Genomic DNA, 21,408 nt, shown 5'->3' with positions numbered 1-21,408 from the left:
TGTCAAGTGAAATTTTAATATATTATGCTGACAATGTTTGTTTAGGGTCAGAGGTCAAATATGACTGGCCACGTGTGTGAGCTCACTTGCGCGAGCGAGCGTACACACATCGGTGAATTGTGTTGGAATTCTCATCCTTGTTTCCACCTCTCTGTGGACAGCCCCTCCCCATCTCCGATCTCCGACAACCCACCCTCCTTGCAATCTCTGATCTTGCCCACTCCGGGATCCACTGGCGACTGCCCCCAGTGGTCTGGCTCCACTGGCGACTGACCCCAGTGGCCTGGCTCCACTGACGACTGCCTCCAGTGGCCTGGCTCCACTGGCGACTGCCCCCAGTGGCCTGGGTCCACTGGTGACTGCCTCCAGTGGCCTGGCTCCACTGGCGATTACCCCTGGTGGTCTGGCTCCACTGGCTACTGCCCCCAGTGGCCTGGCTGTACGCTGCAGCGTTCCGTTTCTGGGCCCTCTGGTGTTCTCTCTCTGGCACTGCTAGAGGTCTTCTGCCCTTACATTTGATCTTGCCCTTCTGCAATGTTCTGGGCCATTATGTAACGTTTAAAGCCTGGTTTTGGGATGTGAGAGTCTAATATTTTTCACCTGGGTGGTGCAACAGTTAGAGCCATTGGCTTACAGCTCTGCAGACCAGGTTCAGTCCTGACCTCGGGTGCTGTCTGTGTGGAGTTTGCATGTCCTCCCTGTGAATGCCTGGGCTTCTCCCAGCTGCTCCGGTTTTCTCCCACGTCCCAAAGAGATAAATTGTTCCGTGTAAATCACCCCCTGGCGTGAAGTGGCGGCGCCTAACGGCTGCGGCTCGCTAGCAGTCTGTTCGTCTTTTTTCCTTTTTTTTTTGTTGTGTGTCGATGTTGGGATGGTTTTTGTTTTTTTTTGGTTGTGTATGTGTGGGGGGTGGTGGTGGTGTGGGTGGTGTGGGTGGGGGGGTGGCGGGGGGGGTGGGGGAAACCTTTCTCTTTTAGGTCTTCCTCACGGTGCGGGGTGCGGCTCGGCCGCGGGGCCTAACATCGCCCGGTGCGGCTCGGCCGCTGGACTTAATACTGCCCAGTGCGGCTCGGCCGCGGGACTTTTCATCGCCCGGTGCGGCTCGGCCGCTGGACTTAATACTGCCCGGTGCGGCTCGGCCGCGGGACTTTTCATCGCCCGGTGCGGCTCGGCCGCGGGACTTTACATCGCTGGTGCGGCTCGGCCGCTGGACTTAACAGTGCCCGGTGCGGCTCGGCCGCGGGGCCTAACATCGCCCGGTGCGGCTCGGCCGCGGGGCTTAACATCGCCCGGTGCAGTTCAGCCGCGGGACTTTTCATCGCTGGTGCGGCTCGGCCGCGGGACTTAACATCGCCCGGTGCGGCTCGGCCGCGGGGCTTTACATCGCTGGTGCGGCTCGGCCGCGGGACTTTTCATCGCTGGTGCGGCTCGGCCGCTGGACTTAACATCGCCCGGTGCGGCTCGGCCGTGGGACTTAGCTGCGCAAGGCTCGGTCGCGGGGCCTTCCATCGCCCGGCTCGGCCGCGAGACGTTTCAGCGCTCGGTGTGACTCGGCCGCGGGGACTTCCACCCCCTTGCGGGGACTGTGCGGGTCGGTCGGGGACGAGCTGTCTGTCCGTGGGCGTGGGGAAGAGTGGAAGTTTTGTTGCCTCCATCACAGTGAGTGGGTGTTTGGAGTCACTGTGATGGACGTTTGTGTTGGGGTTATGTGTCTTGTGTTCTTTTTTGTGTGACTGCTATGTAGTTTCGTTCGGTACCTTGGTACTGAATGACAAATAAAGCTCTGTTGAACTGTTGAACTGTTGAAGTGAACATAGGACAGTACAGCACAGGAATAGGCCCTTCGGCCCACAATATCCGTGCTGAATATGATGCCTTTAAACGAATGTCTGTGATTCATATCCCTCCATTCCTTGCACATCCATGTCCTATCCAAAAGCCTCTTAAAATGTCATTTTTGTCTCTCCCTCTGCCACCCCAGGCTCCCACCACCCTCTGTGTATAAAAACATCCTCTTTAAACTTTGTCCCTCTCACTTTAAAGCTACACCCTCTTCTCTTTGGCACGTCCACCTTGGGGAAAAGGTTCTGACTGTCCAGCCCATCGATGCCTCTTATAATTGTAAATACTTCAACCTCCGATGCTCCAGAGAAAACTATTCAAGTCCGATCTCTCCTTATTGCAAGTCCCTTCTAATCCAAGTAGCATTCTGGTAAACCTCTTCTGCACTCTCTCCAAAGCCTCCACATCATTGCTGTAATGGGGGCTACCAGAACTGCACGCAATACTCCACATGCGGCCTGACCAACGTCCTCACAAGCTGCATCATGACTCTTGTACTCAATGCCCTGACCAATGAAGGCAAGCACATTGTCTGCCTTCTTCACCGCTCCGTCTACTTGTGTTGAAACTTCCAGTGAGTTAAGGACTTGGACCCCAAGATGCCTCTGTGCCTCGATCGTGTTCAGGGTCTTGCCGTGAACTGTGTATTTTCCCCTAGATTTGACCTCCCAAAATGCAACACCGGATCCTTCGTTGGGTTAAACTCCATGCGGGGGGGCAGGGGTTACTTGTGGGGTTGAGGCGATGGGGTGCAGGGCGCTGGGGTTCAGAGGAAGGGTGAGTGTGTCGGCACTGGCACAGCAGGGCAGCTGTAAAACATGCAAGAGTATGTGAGGCTGTAATGATGTCTTTCTGTGCAGGCAAGGAGTTGTCCCCAGCTGAGACGTGGCGTGATGTGGGCATGGAGCAGCCTGTGGCAGACTCATCACTGCAATAGAGGAGTGAGAGACGCTTAAAGCAAGAGGCACAGCCCAGGCCTTTGATGATGTCGACTCATGCAGGTAACTGCGCTGGCACACCGCCAACTCCTCCCCAGCCACACGATCCCATTCCCAGTGGGAACTCCCTCCAGCCACATGATCCCATTCCCAGGGGGAACTCCCTCCAGCCACACGGTCCCATTCCCAGTGGGAACTCCCTCCAGCCACACGATCCCATTCCCAGGGGGAACTCCGTCCAGCCACACGGTCCCATTCCCAAAATGCCAGACAGCCACATGATCCCATGCCCAGTGGGAATTCCCACCATCCACACGATCCCATTCCACCGCGAGAGCTGGCTCCAGCCGCACGGAGTTGCAGCACTCTGTGGGGGAGTGGGCCGGGGTGTTGAGCACTATGCGGAGGGGTGGGTGGGTCGGGGGGCCGGGTGTCTGGAGCTGTCACCTGTGGGCGAGGGTGGTTGAGACAGGGTGTATGGCACTACACGGGGGGATGGGGGGTGGATGGATGGGCTAGGTGTCTGGAGCTGTCACCTGTGGGTGGTATGTGGGTGGGTGGGTGAGTGGGGCGTACATTTCTGCAGCGGTCACCTCTGGGTGGGCTGGTGCTGCCGTCCCCAGTGAGCCCCGTGCCCGCCCGCCCGCTGGCCAGAGGTGACGGATATCTCTCGGCCGCCGCTGGAGTTCCCCAGTTTGCCAGGGTTGCGAGCGGTTTGTGAGGCATGTCTGCAGCTGCCGGTTCTGGGCTTCCCCACACTCTGGCTGCTTGCGGTCCACACCTCGGCTCTGATTCCTGTTGTACGGCAGTAACAGCTCGCCCGAACATCAGGTGCCAAAGAAATCCAAGTTTCTCTGTTGTTTACTTTAGTTTATTGTCACGTGTACCGAGGTACAGTGAAAAGCTTTTTTGTTGCGTGCTATCCATCAGCGGAAAGACTGTACATGTTTTCAATCGAGCCGTCCACAGTGAATAGATACGGGATAAAGGGAATAACGTTTAGTGCAAGGTAAAGCTCAGTGAAGTCCGATTACAGGCAGTCCGAGGGTCTCCAATGAGGTAGATGGGAGGTCAGGACCACTCTCTAGTTGGTGAAAGGATGGTTCAGTTGCTTGATAACAGCCGGGAGGAAACTTCCTGAAAGTGGCGGTGTGCGTTTGCACACGTGTGTTTTCTCTGGTTCCGTGTGTAATGGTTTCTCTCTGTCCCTGCAGTTGACATGGATGATGAAGATGGGCGATGTCTGCTAGATGTAATCTGGTACGTACCGAGCCTCCGCACTCTCTGTGGCGGTCAGTCAGTCTGTGCCTGTGCTGAATTTGTGTCTCCGGACTCTCTGTGGCGGTCAGTCCGTCTGTGTCGGTGATGAGCTGGTCACTCCGCACTCTCTGCAGCGGTCAGTCAGTCCGTGCCAGTGATGAGTTTGTGTCTCCGCGCTCTCTGCGGTGGTCAGTCAGTCCGTGCCAGTGATGAGTTTGTGTCTCCGCGCTCTCTGCGGTGGTCAGTCGTGCCGGTCAGTGATGAGCTGGTCACTCCGCACCCTCTGCAGCGGTCCGTCAGTCGTGCCGGTTGATGATGAGCTGGTCACTCCGCACCCTCTGCAGCGGTCCGTCGGTGCCGGTCGGTGATGAGCTGGTCACTCCGCACCCTCTTCAGCGGTCCGTCAGTCGTGCCGGTTGGTGATGAGCTGGTCACTCCGCACCCTCTTCAGCGGTCCCTCAGTCGTGCCGGTTGATGATGAGCTGGTCACTCCGCACCCTCTGCAGCGGTCCGTCGGTGCCGGTCGGTGATGAGCTGGTCACTCCGCACCCTCTGCAGCGGTCCGTCGGTGCCGGTCGGTGATGAGGTGGTCACTCCACACCCTCTGCAGTGGTCCGTCAGTCGTGCCGGTCGGTGATGAGTTGGTCACTCCACACCCTCTGCAGTGGTCCGTCAGTCGTGCCGGTCGGTGATGAGCTGGTCAATCCGCACCCTCTGCAGCGGTCAGTCCGTCCGTGCCGGTCGGTGATGAGCTGGTCACTCCGCACCCTCTGCAGCGGTCAGTCCATCCGTGCCGGTGCTGAGTTTGTGTCTCTGCACCCTCTCACACCCAACACCACACAACACTAACTAAACCATGACCTTTCTCTGGTTGTGCACAGGACTTTGAGCTTATTTGCACTGATATTGGGATTATTCATTCATTGGCGTTTTTGTTTGTTTGATGTTACCTGTGAGTATTGTGTTTAACGGCCTGTTTTGCTGCAACGTCGTTGTTGTGTCACGGGTGCATGTAACAATTAAACACTCTTGATTCTCTCCTTGCAGTGACCCCCAGGCCCTCAATGACTTCCTGCACGGTTCAGACCAGGTAAGTCCAACTAGCAGACGTGGAGTCTGTCCCTCTGTATCCTTCCCTCTGTGCCCCAGGGTTGCACATATCCTGCTCTCAGTGTTTGAGATTAAGCCTTAGCTTGGAGACCAGGGACAGTACAGAAGAGGCCATTCAACCTGGTTATGATGGTGAAACAACCCCATCTTATCCCTGCTTCCCAACTCTCTCATGTTGCCATCAACGTCCCCACAACTTGTTCCACACCCCTCACACATGTTGGTTTAGTTTAGAGATACAGCACAGAAACAGGCCATTCATCCCACTGAGTCCGCACCGACCAGTGATCCTCGCACATTAACACTATCGTACACACACTAGGAACAATTTTACATTTACACCAAACCAATTAGCCTACAAACCTGTACTTCTTTGGAGTGTGGGAGGAAACTGAAGATCTTGGAGGAAACCCACGCAGGTTGCGGGGAGAACGTACAAACTCCGTACAGACAGCACCCGTAGTCAGGATCAAACCCGGGTCTCTGGCGCTGTAAGGCAGCAGCTCTACCCGATGCGCCGCCCGTAAATCCCACTTTCTCGTCCACTCCCTTCCCCTGGTCAGCATGGACTCGGTGGGCCGAAGGGCCTGCTTCCGTGCTGTGTCTCTAAACTAAACTTTGATGCTTCAAATCGCCGCATGGTTCCGCTTCTGATTTATTCACCAGCTCGATGGTGAGGACCTCCTGGACACGAGTGCTGATCCAGCCAGCGCCTTCTTCACCGATGCCTCGGTAAGTGTTGATGCCCACTCTGAGGGGGTGCTCAGGCGGGCACCCTGTCATTGCAGTGTAGCAAGCTGAGGGGTGACCTTACTGAGGTGGACATGATCATGGGGGGCATGGACACAGGCTCTTTCCCAGGGTAGAGGATTCTAAAACTAGAGGGCACAGGCTCCTTTTCACTCAGAGGGTCGTCTGTATCTGGAATGAGCTGCCAGAGGAAGCTGTAGAAGTGGATACAGTAATGACTTCAAAAAATCTACACTCGAAAGAAACTGTCCTAGCCCATCCACCCTCTCCATGTAACAAGGCACGGCTCATCCCTGTAACAAGGCACGGCCTATCCACCCCCTCCCTGTAACAAGGCAAACTGTCCCAGCCTATCCACCCCCTCCCTGTAACAAGGCAAACTGTCCCAGCCCATCCACCCTCTCCCTGTAACAAGGCAAACTGTCCCAGCCTATCCACCCTCTCCCTGCAACAAGGCATGGCTCGGTTGTTCCCTCACTATTTTGTATGGTCAGTGTAACCCATGACCACAGCCAACGGAAAGAGCTTTCACGTTTGTCCCTTCCATCTCCTCTGCTGAGAATGGTATCTCCAGTTTGCCTCGTTGATGGGGTCCTTCCTCTAAAGCCTCACTTCTCCAGACCTCAGCAGCGAGCTCCACTGCCGAGGTACAGTGAAAAGCTTCGTCTTGCATGCTGTCCAAACAGATCAGATAATGCTGTTCATAAATACAATCATGTCATAGCCAAGGACAACCAGGGGGGAAGGTGCAGAGATTGTGAGACAGGCCATTCGGCCCATCGAGTCTGCTCCACCATTCAATCATGGCTGATCTATTTTTCCCTCTGAACCCCATTCTCCTGCCCTCTTCCCGTAACCTTTGATACTCCTATTAAAGTATCTGTCAATCTCCGCTTTAAAAATACTCAATGACTTGTCCTCCACAGCCGTCTGTGGCAATGATTTCCGCAGATTCACCACCCTCTGGCTAAAGAAATACCTCCTCATCTCCTTTCGAAAGAAACGCCCCAGACTCTCCCGCCAGTGGAAGCATCCTCTCCACACCCACGCTATCTGAGGGTTTATTTCTTGTTCCATTTGGTTTTTAAAATAAGTGATCCCACTACTTGTTGGGGGCCAATTGTTAGCTCCATCCTTTGACTGTTAATGGATGTGATGTGTTGGCATGTGCTGTGTGATGTGTCGCTGCGTGGCGTGTCGCTGCGTGGCGTGTCGCTGCGTGTTGCGTGGCGTGTCAGGTTGCGGCATGGCGCTGCGTGTCGTGGCGCTGTGTGTCGTGGCGCGGCGTGGCGGGTTGTGGCAGGGCGAGGCGTGTCGCTGCGTGGCGGGTTGGGGCGGGGTGCGGTGTTTCGCTGTGGCGGGGCGCTGCGTGTCGCTGTGCGGCGGGGCGTGTCGCTGTGCGGCGGGGCGCTACATGTTGCTGTGCGGCGTGTCGCTGTGCGGCGTGTCGCTGTGCGGCGTGTCGCTGTGCGGCGTGTCGCTGTGCGGCGGGGCGCTGCGTGTCGCTGTGCGGCGTGTCGCTGTGCGGCGTGTCGCTGTGCGGCGGGGCGCTGCGTGTCGCTGTGCGGCGGGGCGCTGCGTGTCGCTGTGCGGCGTGTCGCTGTGCGGCGGGGCGCTGCGTGTCGCTGTGCGGCGTGTCGCTGTGCGGCGGGGCGCTGCGTGTCGCTGTGGCGGGGCGCTGCGTGTCGCTGTGGCGGGGCGCTGCGTGTCGCTGTGCGGTGGGGCGCTGCGTGTCGCTGTGCGGCGGGGCGCTGCGTGTCGCTGTGCGGCGGGGCGCTGTGCGGCGGGGCGCTGCGTGTCGCTGTGCGGCGAGGCGCTGCGTGTCGCTGTGCGGTGGGGCGCTGCGCGGCGGGGCGCTGCGTGTCGCGTGTCGCTGCGCGGCGGGGCGCTGCGTGTCGCTGCGCGGCGGGGCGCTGCGTGTCGCTGCGCGGCGGGGCGCTGCGTGTCGCTGTGCGGCGGGTCGCTGCGTGTTGCGGTATTGCTGCTCTGTGCTGATGTGCTGCTCCCTTGCAGCTGAACGTGCAGGATGCGGCGGTGAACCACCTGAGCAGCGGCCACCCTCCCAGCTCCAGCAGCGCGGTTGACCTGGACTTCCTGGAGGATGACATCCTGGGGCCGGGCTCGGCCTCCAACCTGCCCAACGCCACAGAGCCTTGCGACATCCTGCAGCAGAGCCTGCAAGAGGCCAACATCACCGAGCAGTCACTGGAGGACGATGCGGGGCTGGACATTGGGGCGCTGCACTTCTCCTCGCTGCAGCCCGTGTCGCAGGGGGCTGAGGCAGGGCAGCTGTTTGCGGGCAGCACGGAGCTGATGGGGCTCCAGCCGCCCGCAGTGCTGGCACAGCAGACCCTGAACCAGCAGCAAATCATCGCGGGGCAGGTGATGAACAAGGCGATCAACATCCAGCCCTTCCTGCAGCAGGTGGGACTGGGCAACGTCACCCTGCAGCCTCTGCCCAATGGGAGCCCCTCGGGCACACTGGGCATCGGCCAGATCCAGGTGGTCGGTCAGTTGTCCAGCCAGCCGGTCATGGCCCAGCAGATCATCAGCAAGGCGGGGCAGCCGACGGTGACCACTGTGCCAGGAGTCAGCTACATCTCCTCGCCCGCATCCGAGCAGCAAGTGGCCGCCGTGTCGCCCACCAACGCCGGCCTGGTGCTGCAGAAGAGCGCTGGTCCCAACGCGCTCAACGGCAACCCTCTGTTTCTGGGGACTGCACTGGGGCAGGCGGGGGTGCGGCCTGCATCCGGCCCCACACTCATGCAGTCACAGCTGGCTGGCCCCAACGTGATTGTCCAGCGCACCCCTACGCCCATCCAGCCCAAACCCAGTGCCAGCTTGGTGCAGCACAAGCTCTTCCAGATCAGCTCCAAGCCCTTCGGCCCATCCTCCGCAGCCCTGGCCCTGCAGACCGAGGCTCCATTGCAGCAGGCGCAGGCTCCGCAGCAGAAGGCACAGCCCAACGTCGCATTCATGGCCGGCAAACCGGGCCAGAACGTGGTCTTCTCCGCCTCGGGGCCCGGCTTCTCCTCGGGGGTGTTCAAGCCACAGCAGGCCCCCCCGCAGGCCTTCGGCAAGCCAATGAGCCTGCAGCTGCAAGGGGGCAGCATCGTCATCCAGCCCCAGCACATGCACCAGGCCATGCTGCAAGGCCAGAACCAGTTCCTGCTGCAGGGGCAGCTGACGGGGGGGCCCCTCTCCCAGCAGCTGTCTGCCCTGGCACCCGGGGTGGGGGGCCAGATCCTCACGGCCCAGCCCACGGGCCCCTCGCCCAACACCACCCACATCATCACCAACCAGGGGCTGCCCGCACAGATCCTCACCAACCAGGGCCTGGCTGGCCAAATCAACCTGGGCCAGGTGATTGCCCAGAATGCCCACGGGGCCACGCACATCCTGTCCGGCCCCATCCAGCTGCAGGCAGGGTCCGTGGGGCCCCCCACCGTCTTCCAGATGCCCGTCTCGCTGGCCGGGGGCCTGGGGCCGCAGGGCACTGGGTCAGGGACCGGGTCTGCTGTCATCCAGGGAGTGGCCCTGCCTGGTCAGCCCACCGTGCTGGGGGCGGGAGCAGGCGAGGCCCAGGCCCAGGCTGGGAACGCTGCACCCACCACCAGCCTTGTAGCCCTGGGCAATGGGCAGGGCTCGCTGCTAACCGTGCCGAGCTCCGGCCCTCCACTGACCCCAGGGACCCAGGCCGGCAGCACCAGCACCGCCCCCACCGGCAAAATCGTGGTGGCCCCGCCGGGGCCGGCAGCCCCTCAGGACACGGCCCAGGTCTTCTTCCAGCAGGTGAGTGCTCGGGGGGGGGGGGGGGGGGGGCGCGGGGGAAGGGGGGAGGAGGGGGGAGGGGGGAGGTAGCGCGCGTAGACCAGACCCCGTCTGTCCACCCGTATCCCCCCTTCTGTCCACCAGCCCCTCTCGGTGTTATGGGTGGGAGCAGATAACCCCACCCTGGGAGGGCCAGTGGACCTGGAGGTGGGGGAGGGGGAGTGGGGGAGGGGGGAGGAGGGGGACTGTGGAGGTGGGGGAGGGGGTACGGGGTGGTGTGGGAAGTTGCAGAGGTGGGGAGGGGCGCGGGTTAGAGATTGGGGGGGCAGTGTGGGAGGGAGTTAGAGGTGGGGAGGTGTGAGGGGGTTTACAGCTGCCGTCGGTGGGGGGGGGGGGGGTCGGGTAGGGACCCTGCGCTACGCTCAGCCTCCCCTGTCCCGGGGCACCTGCAGCCGGTGCGTCATCCTGCTGCTCCCTGCGTCGCTGGCAACACCCTCCCCACGGACCCCTGCATTGGTGTTGCCTCCCGCTGCGGCGGTACTGGACCCGTGCAGCCACGACATCGGTGCTCTCAGCTGCGGTGGAGCTCTCTCCCCTGCGGCTGCTGTACCGGCGCTCGCTCCCAGTTGGCGCCGCATAATTGCTATCTCCACTCCATCGGTCCTGCCCCCCCCCCATCTGTGCTGCAACAGTGCTGCCCCCCCCATCGGTGCCGATCCCCCCATCGGTGCTGACCCCCCCCCCCCCATTGGTGCTGCATCGGTGCTGATCCCTGCATCGGTGCTGACCCCCCCCCTCGGTGCTGACTCCCCCATCGGTGCTGCATCGGTGCTGACCCCCCCATCGGTGCTGACCCCCTTTGTCTTGCATGTTCCAGCAGGAACAGAGGCAGCAGCAGCTTTACCAGGCAGCTCTGAAACTGCAGCAGGAGCGAGGATTGAACCAGCCGCCCCACAGCCTAGCCCCCACCGTCACCACCAGCAGTGTGCCCGCCTCAGTCATCGTCAGCAGCAGCCTGGGCCTGGGCCTGGGCCTGGCATCCGGCCCCATCCCTGATGCCAAGGGGCACGCACCACAGCCCACACTGCCAGTCACACACTTCCAGCACACCCTGCCTGGTCAGGTACCCGGCCCTTCTCCTCCCCGTCTCTCCCCCTCTCACGCTTCTACTAATAAACCTCCTGCTTTGGGTTTCCGGGGCTGTTGGACCCACTAACTGCACAAGATATACTTTACAAATCTTCTTCTTACGTGGTTGCTTGGGCCACCGCTGGAGGCGTAGTGTCTGCGGTCTAGACAGCGGCCGTGATTCGTCTCACGGTCTGGTGCTGTGGGGCTCCGTTACACCCAGAGAGATGGCAGCAGTTTCCACAGTTTCTGTTGCACAAATGTCGGGCCTCAAGGGCCTGGACTCCAGGGCGAGGAGGTTGGGCAGGTTGGGACTTGGAGCGCAGGAGGCTGATGGGTATAAGGTTATGAGGGGAAAAGATCAGGTAAACACACAGCGAAAAGGAAAGAACTGCAGATGCTGGTTTAAATCAAAGGTAGACACAAAATGCTGGAGTAATCAGTGGGACACAGTGGGTAGCATCTTTGGAGAGAAGGACTGGGTGAAGTTTCGGGTCAAGACCCTTCTTCAGACTGAAGAAGGGTCTTGACCCGGTGTCGCCCATTCCTTCTCTCCAGGTAAACGCACAGAGTCTGGAGTGAGCTGCCAGAGGAAGCAGATGCAATTACGACCTTCAAAAGACATTTGGACAGATGCAAGGAGAGGAGGGTTTAGAGGGCCATGGGACAAATGCAGGCAAATGGGACTAGCCCAGTGTGTACAAGGTTGGCTGAAGGGCCCGTCTCCATAACTCCAGGCCCAGGTTTGGTTGAAGCTGGCTCTGGAGATGGTGTAGTCCCAAATTTCCAGATATCCGAGAACCGTTCCAGAGACATGGAGGCAATTTTTAATGGAGCGTGGGGGAGAGAAATGGGGAACCACAGTTAGGCCGACATCAGAGGGAGGCTAAATGCTCAAATCCATTAAGTAAGTGGTAACTGAATATTTTAAAATAATTTAAAAAGACACAAAGTGCTGGAGTAACTCAGCGGGTCAGGCAGCATCTGTGGAGAACATGGATAGGTGACGTTTCAGTTCAACATCAAGGTCTGAAGAAGGTTCCTGAAACGTCACCTATCCATGTTCTCCACAGATGCTGCCTGACCCACTGAGTTACTCCAGCACTATGTCTTTATTTTGTAAACCAGCATCATCCATGTCATCCCCCTTAGAACTTTTGAGGTTGTTACGTAAAAAAAGCTACTGATGTAGTTGGGCTTGGTGCAATGTTGGACACTGTGCCACAGCCAGTTATTCCATCATCAGAAAGTCTGCACGATCAGAGGTGATGTTCTGACCAGTGAGGGAATACGTTAATGGGAGGTGTAAACAGGGGGTGCAGAGACAGCAGTGTTGAGGCACCAGATTCAACAGACCAAGGCTCGGAGAGAGTGAGATCAGTGGGATCAGTGAGCCATGTTTGTCCAGGATCCCTCGCCCTCCCCCGGCAATGCCGACAAAAACCATGTGTGTTAGCGTGTTCCAGATACACATGGTTCCCCACGACCACATGTGACCCCAGCAACTCCCTCGGAACTCCCCTCCACCAGTGGCCTTTCTCTCTTCACTCTTGCTTCTGCCCTAAAGCTGCTGTTCACCCTCTCTTCCTTCAATCCTGGTTCCTTGCATTATGTAACGTTGCCTTTGTACCTGAGAGATTGTGTGTGTGCGTGAGTGTAAATGGGCCAAACATCTACAGAATGTAAACGGATCGAAGGTCAAGGAAACAAGGAACTGCAGATTCTGGTTAATACGCAACAAAGCGCAGAGTGCTGGAGTAACTCAGCGGGTCAGGTCGGGCAGCATCTCTGGAGAACATGGACACAGAGTGCTGGAGTAACTCAGTGGGTCAGGCAGCATCTCTGGAGAGCATGGACTGGTGACGTTCCACAGAGTGCTGGAGTAACTCAGCGGATCAGGCAGCATCTCTGGAGAACATGGACACAGTGCTGGAGTAACTCAGTGGGTCAGGCAGCATCTGTGGAGAACATGGACACAGAATGCTGGAGTAACTCAGCGGGTCAGGTCAGGCAGCATCTCTGGAGAACATGGACACAGAGTGCTGGAGTAACTCAGTGGGTCAGGCAGCATCTCTGGAGAACATGGACTGGTGACGTTTCTGGTCGAGTCTGAAGAATCAGTCTGAAGAAGAGTCTTCACCTGAAACGTCACCTATCCATGTTCTCCACAGATGCTGCCTGACCCGCTGAGTTACTCCAGCACTCTGAAACGTCACCTATCCATGTTCTCCACAGATGCTGCCTGACCCGCTGAGTTACTCCAGCACTGTGTCGTGTTGCAGATTCTTTCCGTATTCCCTTCCACCTGCCCGCGGTGCAGTGACTTGGGGGGTGATGAGCACTGGGACGGTGGGTGAGTGGAAGCTCGGTCCAACCCCAGCTGCCACCCTGACCACCCGGCCCCGATTCCCTGAGACTGTACCCCACGTGAGAAACGTGTGTGTGGTTTGCCCAATGTCTATCCTGTGGTGGGGAGAGCCCACGTGTGCCGTCCACGTGTGCGGGGTCTGTGTGTGCAGTCCATGTGCCGTCTATGTGTAGTCTGTGTGCAGTCCGTGTAGAGGGTCCATGTGTGTGGGGCTCGTGTGTGTGTGGGGCCCGTGTGGAGGGTCCGTGTGTGGGGCCCGTGTGGAGGGTCCGTGTGTGTGTGGGGTGCGTGGTCCGTGTGTGCGGGGTCCGTGTGTGGAGGGTCCATGTGTGTGCGGGGTCCGTGTGGAGTGTCCGTGTGGAGTGTCCGTGTGTGCGGTGTCCGTGTGGAGGGTCCGTGTGTGCGGGGTCCGTGTGGAGTGTCCGTGTGGAGGGTCCGTGTGTGCGGGGTCCGTGTGGAGGGGGTCCGTGTGGGCGGGGTCCGTGTGTGCGGGGTCCGTGTGTGCGGGGTCCGTGTGTGCGGGGTCCGTGTGTGGGGGGTCCGTGTGTGCGGGGTCCGTGTGTGGGGGGTCCGTGTGTGGGGGGGTCCGTGTGTGCGGGGTCCGTGTGTGGGGGGTCCGTGTGTGAGGGGTCCGTGTGTGCGGGGTCCGTGTGTGGGGGGGTCCGTGTGTGGGGGGTCCGTGTGTGGGGGGTCCGTGTGTGCGGGGTCCGTGTAGAGGGTCCGTGTGTGCGGGGTCCGTGTGGAGTGTCCGTGTGTGCGGGTTCCGTGTGGAGGGTCTGTGTGGAGTGTCCGTGTGTGTGGGGGGTCCGTGTGTGCGGGGTCCGTGTGGAGTGTCCGTGTGTGCGGGGTCCGTGTGGAGGGTCCGTGTGGAGTGTCCGTGTGTGGCGGGTCCGTGTGTGCGGGGTCCGTGTAGAGGGTCCGTGTGTGCGGGGTCCGTGTGTGCGGGGTCCGTGTGTGCGGGGTCCGTGTGTGGAGGGTCCGTGTGTGGGGGGTCCGTGTGTGGAGGGTCCGTGTGTGCGGGGTCCGTGTGGAGGGTCCGTGTGTGCGGGGTCCGTGTGTGGGGGGTCCGTGTGTGGAGGGTCCGTGTGTGGGGGGTCCGTGTGTGGAGGTTCCGTGTGTGCGGGGTCCGTGTGTGCGGGGTCCGTGTGTGGAGGGTCCGTGTGTGGGGGGTCCGTGTGTGGAGGTTCCGTGTGTGGAGGGTCCGTGTGTGCGGGGTCCGTGTGTGGAGGGTCCATGTGTGCGGGGTCCGTGTGTGGGGGGTCCGTGTGTGGAGGTTCCGTGTGTGGAGGGTCCGTGTGTGCGGGGTCCGTGTGTGCGGGGTCCGTGTGTGGAGGGTCCATGTGTGGGGGGTCCGTGTGCTGCATCTCCGCCTCTCCTCATCAGCGGACTTTTGCTTTGATCAGGACGTCTGGCAGCCCCGGACATTCCCGCAGCTGAGTTTGTCACTGAGCAGCTCCACGCATGTACTCGGCACCTAGAGAGGCAGGGCACCATAAACCCACACAGTGTCAGGGAGGGGCTGATGGAGGAGGTAGTGGGAAGGGGCAGTTGGTGCTGGGACAGTGAGGAGTGGGGGGGAGATGCCCAGTCAGGTGGAAGTCAGGAGACCGATGATACTTGCGGGGGGTGAAGGTGAGGGGGTCTGGGTGCAGTTGGGAGGGTGGGGCAGGGGTGAAGGTGAGGGGGTCTGGGTGCGGTGGGGGGGGTGAAGGTGAGGGGGTCTGGGTGGGGGGGGGGTGAAGGTGAGGGGGTCTGGGTGCGGTGGGGGGGGTGAAGGTGAGGGGGTCTGGGTGCCATGGGAGGGGGGGTGGGGCGGGGGTGAAGGTGAGGGGGTCTGGGTGCGGTTGGGGGGGTGGGGCAGGGGTGAAGGTGAGGGGGTCTGGGTGCAGTGGGGGGGCGGGGGGAAGGTGAGGGGGTCTGGGTGCAGTGGGGGGGCGGGGGTGAAGGTGAGGGGGTCTGGGTGCTGTGGGGGGGGGGGGCGGGGGTGAAGGTGAGGGGGTCTGGGTGCAGTGGGGGGGGGTGCGGTTGGGGGGGTGGGGCAGGGGTGAAGGTGAGGGTCTGGGTGCAGTGGGGGGGCGGGGGTGAAGGTGAGGGGGTCTGGGTGTTGTGGGGGGGGGTTGAAGGTGAGGGGGTCTGGGTGCTGTGGTGGGGGGGTGAAGGTGAGGGGGTCTGGGTGCTGTGGTGGGGGGGGTGAAGGTGAGGGGGTCTGGGTGCTGTGGTGGGGGGGGGGTGAAGGTGAGGGGGTCTGGGTGCTGTGGGGGGGGGGTGAAGGTGAGGGGGTCTGGGTGCTGTGGTGGGGGGGGTGAAGGTGAGGGGGGTCTGGGTGCAGTGGGGGGGCGGGGGTGAAGGTGAGGGGGTCTGGGTGCTGTGGGGGGGGGTTGAAGGTGAGGGGGTCTGGGTGCTGTGGTGGGGGGAGGTGAAGGTGAGGGGGTCTGGGTGCTGTGGTGGGGGGGGTGAAGGTGAGGGGGTCTGGGTGCTGTGGTGGGGGGGGGGTGAAGGTGAGGGGGTCTGGGTGCTGTGGTGGGGGGGGGGGGTGAAGGTGAGGGGGTCTGGGTGCCATGGGAGGGGGGGTGGGGCGGGGGTGAAGGTGAGGGGGTCTGGGTGCGGTTGGGGGGGTGGGGCAGGGGTGAAGGTGAGGGGGTCTGGGTGCAGTGGGGGGGCGGAGGGAAGGTGAGGGGGTCTGGGTGCAGTGGGGGGGCGGGGGTGAAGGTGAGGGGGTCTGGGTGCTGTGGGGGGGGGGGGGGTGAAGGTGAGGGGGTCTGGGTGCAGTGGGGGGGGTGCGGTTGGGGGGGTGGGGCAGGGGTGAAGGTGAGGGTCTGGGTGCAGTGGGGGGGCGGGGGCGAAGGTGAGGGGGTCTGGGTGTTGTGGGGGGGTTGAAGGTGAGGGGGTCTGGGTGCTGTGGTGGGGGGGTGAAGGTGAGGGGGTCTGGGTGCTGTGGTGGGGGGGGTGAAGGTGAGGGGGTCTGGGTGCTGTGGTGGGGGGGGTGAAGGTGAGGGGGTCTGGGTGCTGTGGGGGGGTGAAGGTGAGGGGGTCTGGGTGCTGTGGTGGGGGGGGTGAAGGTGAGGGGGGTCTGGGTGCAGTGGGGGGGCGGGGGTGAAGGTGAGGGGGTCTGGGTGCTGTGGGGGGGGTTGAAGGTGAGGGGGTCTGGGTGCTGTGGTGGGGGGGGTGAAGGTGAGGGGGTCTGGGTGCTGTGGTGGGGGGGGGTGAAGGTGAGGGGGTCTGGGTGCTGTGGTGGGGGGGGGTGAAGGTGAGGGGGTCTGGGTGCTGTGGTGGGGGGAGGTGAAGGTGAGGGGGTCTGGGTGCTGTGGTGGGGGGGGTGAAGGTGAGGGGGTCTGGGTGCTGTGGTGGGGGGGGGGGGTGAAGGTGAGGGGGTCTGGGTGCTGTGGTGGGGGGGGGGGTGAAGGTGAGGGGGTCTGGGTGCAGTGGGGGGGCGGGGGTGAAGGTGAGGGGGTCTGGGTGCTGTGGTGGGGGGGGGGAGGTGAAGGTGAGGGGGTCTGGGTGCTGTGGTGGGGGGGTGAAGGTGAGGGGGTCTGGGTGCTGTGGTGGGGGGGGGGGGTGAAGGTGAGGGGGTCTGGGTGCTGTGGTGGGGGGGGGGGGGGGGTGAAGGTGAGGGGGTCTGGGTGTCGTGTAGGTGCAGGGACCTGCTTTCCGTCCCACCGCTGCAGTCTCGTGTGGGGCTGTCGGCTACGACGCGGCCCCTCTCTCTGGGGGTTGCTGTGGGTCAGGCACAGCCCCTCTCTCTGGGGGTTGCTGTGGGTCAGTGGGTTCCCCTGGCCTTTGGGAGTCACTGCAAGGCTGCACGGCTCCTTCACGTGTCTGTTCTCTCTGCAGATGGCTGCAGGGCAGCAGAAGACACCAACATCGCAGTCGCCTGCGCCCCAGGGTGCTGGGAGCGACGGGCAGCTCCACGTCCAGCTGCCATCTCCCCACCAGTCACGGCCCCCCTCCCAACCCCAGCCCTTGTCCCGCCCCCCCTCCCGGCCCCAGTCCCGCCCCCCCTCCCAACCCCAGCCCCTGTCCCGACCCCCCTCCGAGCCCCTGTCCCGCTCCTGCACCCCGTCCCAGCTGCCGCTGCAGCCCCTCTACGTGATCCAGAGCCAGCTGCAGTCTCCCCCCCAGCCCGGCCACCCCATGCGCCCCCCCTCCCAGCCTCACCTGCAGATGCAGTTCCAGAACGCTGCCCCCCCTCCACAGGTCACCCCCCCTCCCCCCCACAGCCAGGCCGAGGCCCAGACCCCTCCCCACCTCCAGCCCCCGTCACAGCCCCTCACCGAGGGCCCTCCCCCCCAGGCACACCTGCAGCTCCAGCTGCATTGCCCGCAGCCTCCCCTGCAGCCCGTCTACCAGACGGTCACTCTGACCGCCGAGCAGCAGCAGCAGTTCCAGATGGTGACCAGTCAGTTACAGACCATGGCCACGCACCCCAACCCCAGTCCGCAGCACAAGACCATCATGGAGAAGCTGCAACAGGTCAGTGGGTGGGTGGGTGGGTGGGCGGGTGGGCGGGTGGGTGGGTGGGCGGGTGGGCCCGGGGCCTAGACACCAGGGGACCGGGGCCTGGACACCAGGGGACCGGGGCCTGGACACCAGGGGACCGGGGCCTGGACACCAGGGGACCGGGGCCTGGACACCAGGGGACCGGGGCCTGGACACCAGGGGCCTGGGGACGCAGGGTCACGGGGTCCTGGGGATGCAGGGTCACAGGTCGTGGAGACCGGGGTCAAAGCGTCACGGGACCGGGGTCGTGGGGACCGGGATCACCCAGGGTAGCGGGGAGTGGGGCCCATGAACAACCAGTGACATATTTCCAAATCAGGATGGAATGTGACGGCGAGGAACTTATAGGGAGGAAAATCACAAAGTGCTGGAGGAACTCGGTGGGTCAGGCGGCGTCTGTGGAGGGAGTGGACAGACCACGCTTGAAGCAGTCTGAGGAAATGGGGAGGGGGGGTGATTTTGGGGACACTGTGGGGGGTAGGGGGCAGTGGGGGGGTGCAGGACCATTTTAGGGGTGGTGGGGGTACGACCATGTTGGGGGTGGTGGGGGGGGTACATGACCATGTTGGGGGTGGTGGGGGGGTACAGGACCATGTTGGGGTGGTGGGGGGGTACAGGACCATGTGGGGGTGGTGGGGGGTACAGGACCATGTGGGGGTGGTGGGGGGGTACAGGACCATGTGGGGGTGGTGGGGGGGTATAGGACCATGTGGGGTGGTGGGGGGGTACAGGACCATGTTGGGGGTGGTGGGAGGGTACAGGACTGTGGTGGTGGGTGGGGGGGGTGTTGTTGGGGTGGTGGGGGGGTACAGACTGTGGTGGTGGGGGGGGGTGATGTTGGGGGTGGTGGGGGGGTACAGACTGGTGGTGGGGGGGTGTGTGATGTTGGGGGCGGGGCGCACAGACGCGCATGACTCTCTCTGTCCCCACAGATGCAGCACAGCATCATCCTCCAGGCCAAGCCGGGCAGTGGGCAGCCCGGCCCCACACCACTGACCAGCACCCCGCCCACCATGCTGCTCGCCGGGCAGGGGTCGCCCGTACCCCAGCCCCATCCCACCCCCACCCCCAGCGGCCTGAAGCCCCTGCCCCAGGGAGCAGGTCAGGCTGCCCTGGCATCCCTCCTGCAGCAAACCGCCAGCCTCAGCAAGACCACAGCAGGTGAGGCCGCACGGGGGGGGGGGGGGGGGGGGGGCTGGTGTTGGGAGTGCGTGCGTGCGTGCGGCAGCAGTGCGTGTGTGCAGCAGTGCGTGTGTGCAGCAGTGCGTGTGTGCAGCAGTGTGCGGCAGCAGTGAGTGTGCAGCAGCAGCGCGTGTGCGCAGCAGCAGCGCGTGTGCGGCAGTGAGTGTGTGCAGCAGTGCGTGTGTGCAGCAGTGTACAGCAGCAGTGCGTGTGCGGCAGCAGTGCGTGTGTGCAGCAGTGAGTGTGTGCAGCAGTGCGTGTGTGCAGCAGTGTACAGCAGCAGTGCGTGTGTGCAGCAGTGAGTGTGTGCAGCAGTGCGTGTGTGCAGCAGTGTACAGCAGCAGTGCGTGTGTGCAGCAGTGCGTGTGTGCAGCAGTGTGCGGCAGCAGTGAGTGTGTACAGCAGCAGCGCGTGTGCGGCAGCAGTGCATGCGTGTGTACAGCAGCCGTGCGTGTGTGCAGCAGCAATGTGTGTGTGTGTGCGTATGGCAGTGCGTGCGTGCGTACGGCAGCAGTGTGTGTGTGCGTGCGGCTGTGTGTGTACAGCAGCAGTGCGTGCGTACAGCAGCAGTGTGTGTGTGCGTGCGGCTGTGTGTGCGTGCGGCTGTGTGTGTACAGCAGCAGTGCGTGCGTACAGCAGCAGTGTGTGTGTGCGTGCGGCTGTGTGTGTGTACAACAGCAGTGCGTGCGTACGGCAGCAGTGTGTGTGTGCGTGCGGCTGTGTGCGTGCGGCTGTGTGTGTGTGTGTACAGCAGCAGTGCGTGCGTACAGCAGCAGTGTGACAGACCCTGGGCTGCCTGTGGTGGTCTTCATTCTCCACCATGTTGTCCCGTCCCCAGGTACCACGGCCACAACTCGCTCTACGGACAGCAAGGTGATGGCGGGGCCAAGCTCGGTATCTGCCCCCCACCCGCAGCAAGGAGCAGCTGTGCCGCTGCAGATCAAACCTCTCGCGCAGCACCAGATGCAACCGTCGCTGCAGGTAGGGGCCCGGGGGATGGGGGGGATGTGGGGGAGTGGCCAGGCAGGGTGGGGGGAGAGGCAGTGTGGTTGGGGTGCCGGGCGGGGGTGGGGTTGGGTATGCGGGGGTGCAAGGATGCAAGGTGGGGTATGCCGGGGACTGTGCTGTAAGTAGCAGGCAGTTTATGTGGGTGGGTAGTGTATGTGGGTGGGCTTGGCCAGTGGGTGGGCAGTGTATGTGGGTGGGCTTGGCTAGTGGGTGGGCAGTGTATGTGGGTGGGCTTGGCCAGTTGTGCTGGACACGGCTGGCTTTACCAGTTTATGTGGGTGGGTGGGCAGTGTATGTGGGTGGGTGGGCTTGGCCAGTTGTGCTGGACACTGGGCTGGCTTTACCAGTTTATGTGGGTGGGTGGGCAGTGTATGTGGGTGGTCAGTGTATGTGGGTGGGCTTGGCCAGTTGTGCTGGACACTGGGCTGGCTTTACCAGTGTATGTGGGTGGGCTTGGCCAGTTGTGCTGGACACTGGGCTGGCTTTACCAGTTTATGTGGGTGGGTGGTCAGTGTATGTGGGTGGGCTTGGCCAGTGGGTGGGCAGTGTATGTGGGTGGGCTTGGCTAGTGGGTGTGCAGTGTATGTGGGTGGGTTTGGCCAGTTGTGCTGGACACTGGGCTGGCTTTACCAGTTTATGTGGGTGGGTGGTCAGTGTATGTGGGTGGGCTTGGCCAGTTGTGCTGGACACTGGGCTGTCTTTACCAGTGTCTGTGGGTGGGTTTGGCCAGTTGTGCTGGACACTGGGCTGGCTTTACCAGTGTATGTGGGTGGGCTTGGCCAGTTGTGCTGGACACTGGGCTGGCTTTACCAGTGTATGTGGGTGGGCTTGGCCAGTGGTGCTGGACACTGGGCTGGCTTTACCAGTGTATGTGGGTGGGCTTGGCCAGTTGTGCTGGACACTGGGCTGGTTTTACCAGTGTATGTGGGTGGGTTTGGCCAGTTGTGCTGGACACTGGGCTGGCTTTACCAGTTTATGTGGGTGGGTGGGCAGTGTATGTGGGTGGGCAGTGTATGTGGGTGGGCTTGGCCAGTGGGTGGGCAGTGTATGTGGGTGGGCTTGGCCAGTTGTGCTGGACACTGGGCTGGCTTTACCAGTGTATGTGGGTGGGTGGGCAGTGTATGTGGGTGGGCTTGGCCAGTTGTGCTGGACACTGGGCTGGCTTTACCAGTGTATGTAGGTGGGCTTGGCTAGTGGGTGGGCAGTGTATGTGGGTGGGCTTGGCCAGTTGTGCTGGACACTGGGCTGGCTTTACCAGTGTATGTGGGTGGGCTTGGCCAGTTGTGCTGGACACTGGGCTGGCTTTACCAGTGTATGTGGGTGGGCTTGGCCAGTTGTGCTGGACACTGGGCTGGCTTTACCAGTTCCCCTGCAGTGATGACCATGCCACCCTGGTCCGTAGCACACGTTAAACTCCGAGAGGTGACGACAGGTCTACAGACATTTTACTTTAGAGGTACAGCAGGGAAACAGGCTCTTCGCCGCCCCGCGTGCACGCAGACTAGCGATCACCCCGTACACACTAGTTCTGTGTTATCCCACTTTCCCATCCAC

At 61.8% G+C, this 21,408-nt stretch overlaps 1 protein-coding gene across 1 annotated transcript in view; it reads left to right on the top strand.

The window, feature by feature from the left end:
* Window positions 1–21,408, top strand: part of LOC144611880 (BRD4-interacting chromatin-remodeling complex-associated protein-like) — a 70,248-nt gene that overhangs the window by 37,179 nt on the left and 11,661 nt on the right. Inside the window, exons 3-11 of the mRNA XM_078431207.1 lie at window positions 2,703–2,843; window positions 3,995–4,040; window positions 5,088–5,130; window positions 5,817–5,882; window positions 7,914–9,692; window positions 10,549–10,794; window positions 16,999–17,637; window positions 18,597–18,825; window positions 19,685–19,827. Coding sequence (XP_078287333.1) covers window positions 2,825–2,843; window positions 3,995–4,040; window positions 5,088–5,130; window positions 5,817–5,882; window positions 7,914–9,692; window positions 10,549–10,794; window positions 16,999–17,637; window positions 18,597–18,825; window positions 19,685–19,827 — 3,210 coding nt within the window. The 5' untranslated portion in view covers window positions 2,703–2,824. The remainder of the gene's footprint in view (window positions 1–2,702; window positions 2,844–3,994; window positions 4,041–5,087; window positions 5,131–5,816; window positions 5,883–7,913; window positions 9,693–10,548; window positions 10,795–16,998; window positions 17,638–18,596; window positions 18,826–19,684; window positions 19,828–21,408) is intronic.

This window comes from Rhinoraja longicauda, chromosome 41, assembly GCF_053455715.1.
Source record: "Rhinoraja longicauda isolate Sanriku21f chromosome 41, sRhiLon1.1, whole genome shotgun sequence".
NCBI classification, from domain to species: Eukaryota; Metazoa; Chordata; class Chondrichthyes; order Rajiformes; family Arhynchobatidae; genus Rhinoraja; species Rhinoraja longicauda.
The sequence above is the reverse complement of the archived record's forward strand: the minus strand, read 5'-3'. Positions and strand labels throughout refer to the sequence as shown.